At 46.7% G+C, this 2,824-nt stretch overlaps 1 protein-coding gene across 1 annotated transcript in view; it reads left to right on the forward strand.

Moving 5' to 3' along the window:
* The window catches only part of VPS35L (VPS35 endosomal protein sorting factor like), a 140,599-nt gene that overhangs the window by 19,138 nt on the left and 118,637 nt on the right, over window positions 1–2,824 (forward strand). Inside the window, exons 4-5 of the mRNA XM_017534287.2 lie at window positions 339–462; window positions 2,498–2,577. Coding sequence (XP_017389776.2) covers window positions 339–462; window positions 2,498–2,577 — 204 coding nt within the window. The remainder of the gene's footprint in view (window positions 1–338; window positions 463–2,497; window positions 2,578–2,824) is intronic.

The following is a 2,824-nucleotide window of genomic DNA, read 5'->3' on the forward strand; positions in this document are numbered from 1 at the left end:
AGTAAAACATAAGCTTACTGTTTACGAGGAGAAAGTCTCCCCCTCATTGTGCCTCCTTCACCAGCTGGGGAATTGCTTTAGAGAGCCTTTCCCTTGCCTTAAGTCTTTTCCCTTGTGCCATAAGATATGTTGGTGAGTGGTTAGATGTTCAGTCTTACAGGCCATTGGTCCCAGTTTCTCCTAAGACACACAGTCAGAAGCTCTTGACCAGGGTGTCTCAAACTGCTGTGCAGCAGGATTTCCTGAGGAACTTTTATATGAATATAGATGACTGGCCCCCACTCACCCAATGAATCTTGCAGGATCGGACCCCAGAATTCCTATTTTGATGCTCCCAGGTGATTCTGGAGCAACTGATGGATCATGTGCTGCTGGGTACAGATGAGCACAACCATGTTTCATTGCAGGTCTCTGATACGGCGGCTGCCACTCTCCCCTCACCTCTGCTGGAAGAGACAGCATGTTAGAAATCAAGAGAGTGGGAGCAGCTTTGTTATACACAGAATTTTTTTTGTTGTTGTTATTTGAGATGGAGTCTCACTCTGTCACCCGAGATGGAGTGCAGTGGCATGATCTTGTCTCACTGCAACCTCCGCCTCCTGGGTTCAAGCAGTTCTCCCATCTCAGCCTGCTGAGTTGATGGGACTGTAGGTGTGCACCACCGCACCTGGCTGATTTTTGTATTTTTAGTAGAAACAGGGTTTCACCATGTTGGCCAGGCTGGTCTCGAACTGTTGACCTCAAGTGATCTGCCTGCCTCGGCCTTCCAAAGTGCTGGAATTACAGGTGTGAGCTACCACGCCCAGCTTGTTATGGGCAGCATTTTGATCCTAGACTATAAAAAGTAAATCAGACCATCACGTACCCACCAGTTTGTAAAGATCAAATAAAGTGATGATATTAATTATCTTAGTCTGGTTGGTGGTACTATAAAGGAATACCAGAGGCTGGGTAATTTATAAGGAAGAGAGATTTACTTGGCTTATGGTTCCACAGGCTATATAAGAAGCATGGTGCCAGCATCTGCTGTTGGTGAGGGCCTCAGGCTGCTTCCACTCATGGTGGAGTGCAAATGAGAGCAGGTGTGTGCAGAGATTGCACGGCAAGAGGAGGCAGGAGAGAGAGGGAGAAGATGCCAGGCTTTTTTCAACAGCCAGTTCTCATGGGAACTAAGAGCAAGAACTCATTACTGCGAGGATTCCACCAAACTATTCATGAGGGATCCTTCCACTACAACCCAAACATCTCCCACCAGGCCCCGCCTCCAATATTGGGGATCACATTTCAACTTGAGACTTGGTATGAACATAGAGCAATAGGGACTCTCATATGCTGCTGATGGGAGTGTAAAATGGCACAACCACCTTGTAGAACACTTTTGCGTTTTTTATTTAATTTGAAGACAGGTGCTGTGATCTGGTTGGTTGTGCCCAACATTCCTCCCCAGCCCCAATTCACATGTTGAAATCCTAACTGCAAGGTAATGGTATTAGGAGATGAGCCCTTTTCAGAGCTGATTAGGTTATGAGGGTGGAACCCTCATGAATGGGATTAACGCCCTGTGAAAGAGGCCCCTGGGCGCTGCCTTACTTTTTCTACCAATTGAAGACACAGCAAAAAGGCATCATCTATGAACCGAACCAGAAAGCGGGCCCTTACCAGACTCCTAATCTGCCAGCACCTTGATCTTGGACTTCTCAGCCTTTAGGACTGCTTGAAATATACTGCTTTTGTTTATAAGCCACCCACTTTGTAGTGTTTTGTTACAGCAGCTCAAAGGGATTAAGACAATGGGTCACCTCTTTGATCCAGCATTCCACTACTAGGGTGGCCCCAGCTTAGGGATTGGTAAACTGCATGCATCCAACCAGGGAAGGATGCCAGCTGTGCAGTTGGCCGAGCTCACAGAAGCCTGAAGGCCAAGTCTGGTCCACTGCCTGTTTTTTAAGTAAAGTTTTATTGGAACATAGCCCTATCAATTTGCTTACATATTATCTATGCCTGCTTTTGTGCTACAGCAGTAGAGTTGAATAGTTGGAGCTGGCACTTTGTGACTCAAAACCTAAAACATTTGTCAGGCTTGCAGAAAGAGTTCTACAGCTCAATCCTCAGTCCGTATTTCTTTCTTCTTTCCTTTTTTTTTTTGAGACTGAGTTTTGCTCTTTTTGCCCAGGCTGTAGTACAATGGCACTATCTCGGCGCACCGCAACCTCTGCCTCCCAGGTTCAAGCAGTTCTCCTGCCTAAGCTTCCCAAGTAGATGGGATGACAGGCACCCACCCCCATGCCCGGCTAATGTTTGTATTTTTATTAGAGTCGGGGTTTCACCATGTTGGCCAGGCTGGTCTCAAACTCCTGACCTCAGGTGATGTGCCTGCCTTAGCCTCCCAAAGTGCTGAGATTACAGGTATGAGCCACCATGCCCAGCCTAAATTATTTGGAAACTTAATTACTGGAGTAGTTGTTACTAATTAAATAATACTACAATTCTCTCTCAGCTGACCCCAGACTCAAATGTGAGTCAACACCAGAGCTGAGAAGTCAGTGCCTGAAAAAGAGTAAACTTGAGTTCCTAAGAGTAGGTTTGGTAGGGAGGAGCAGGGAGATAATGTGAGCCATGGGACCTGAGAAATAGAGCAGAGGTCCGGCCAGGTGCAGTGGCTTGTGCCTATAATCCGAACACTTTAGGAAGCTGAGGTGGGCAGATTACATGAGGTCAGGAGTTTGAGACCAGCTTGGTCAACATGGTGAAATCTGTCTCTACAAAAAAATACAAAAATTAGCCAGGCATGGTCATGTGCGCCTGTAGTCCCAGCTACTCAGGA

The sequence above is a fragment of the Cebus imitator genome, unplaced genomic scaffold (assembly GCF_001604975.1).
Source record: "Cebus imitator isolate Cc_AM_T3 unplaced genomic scaffold, Cebus_imitator-1.0 Scaffold85, whole genome shotgun sequence".
NCBI lineage: Eukaryota > Metazoa > Chordata > Mammalia > Primates > Cebidae > Cebus > Cebus imitator.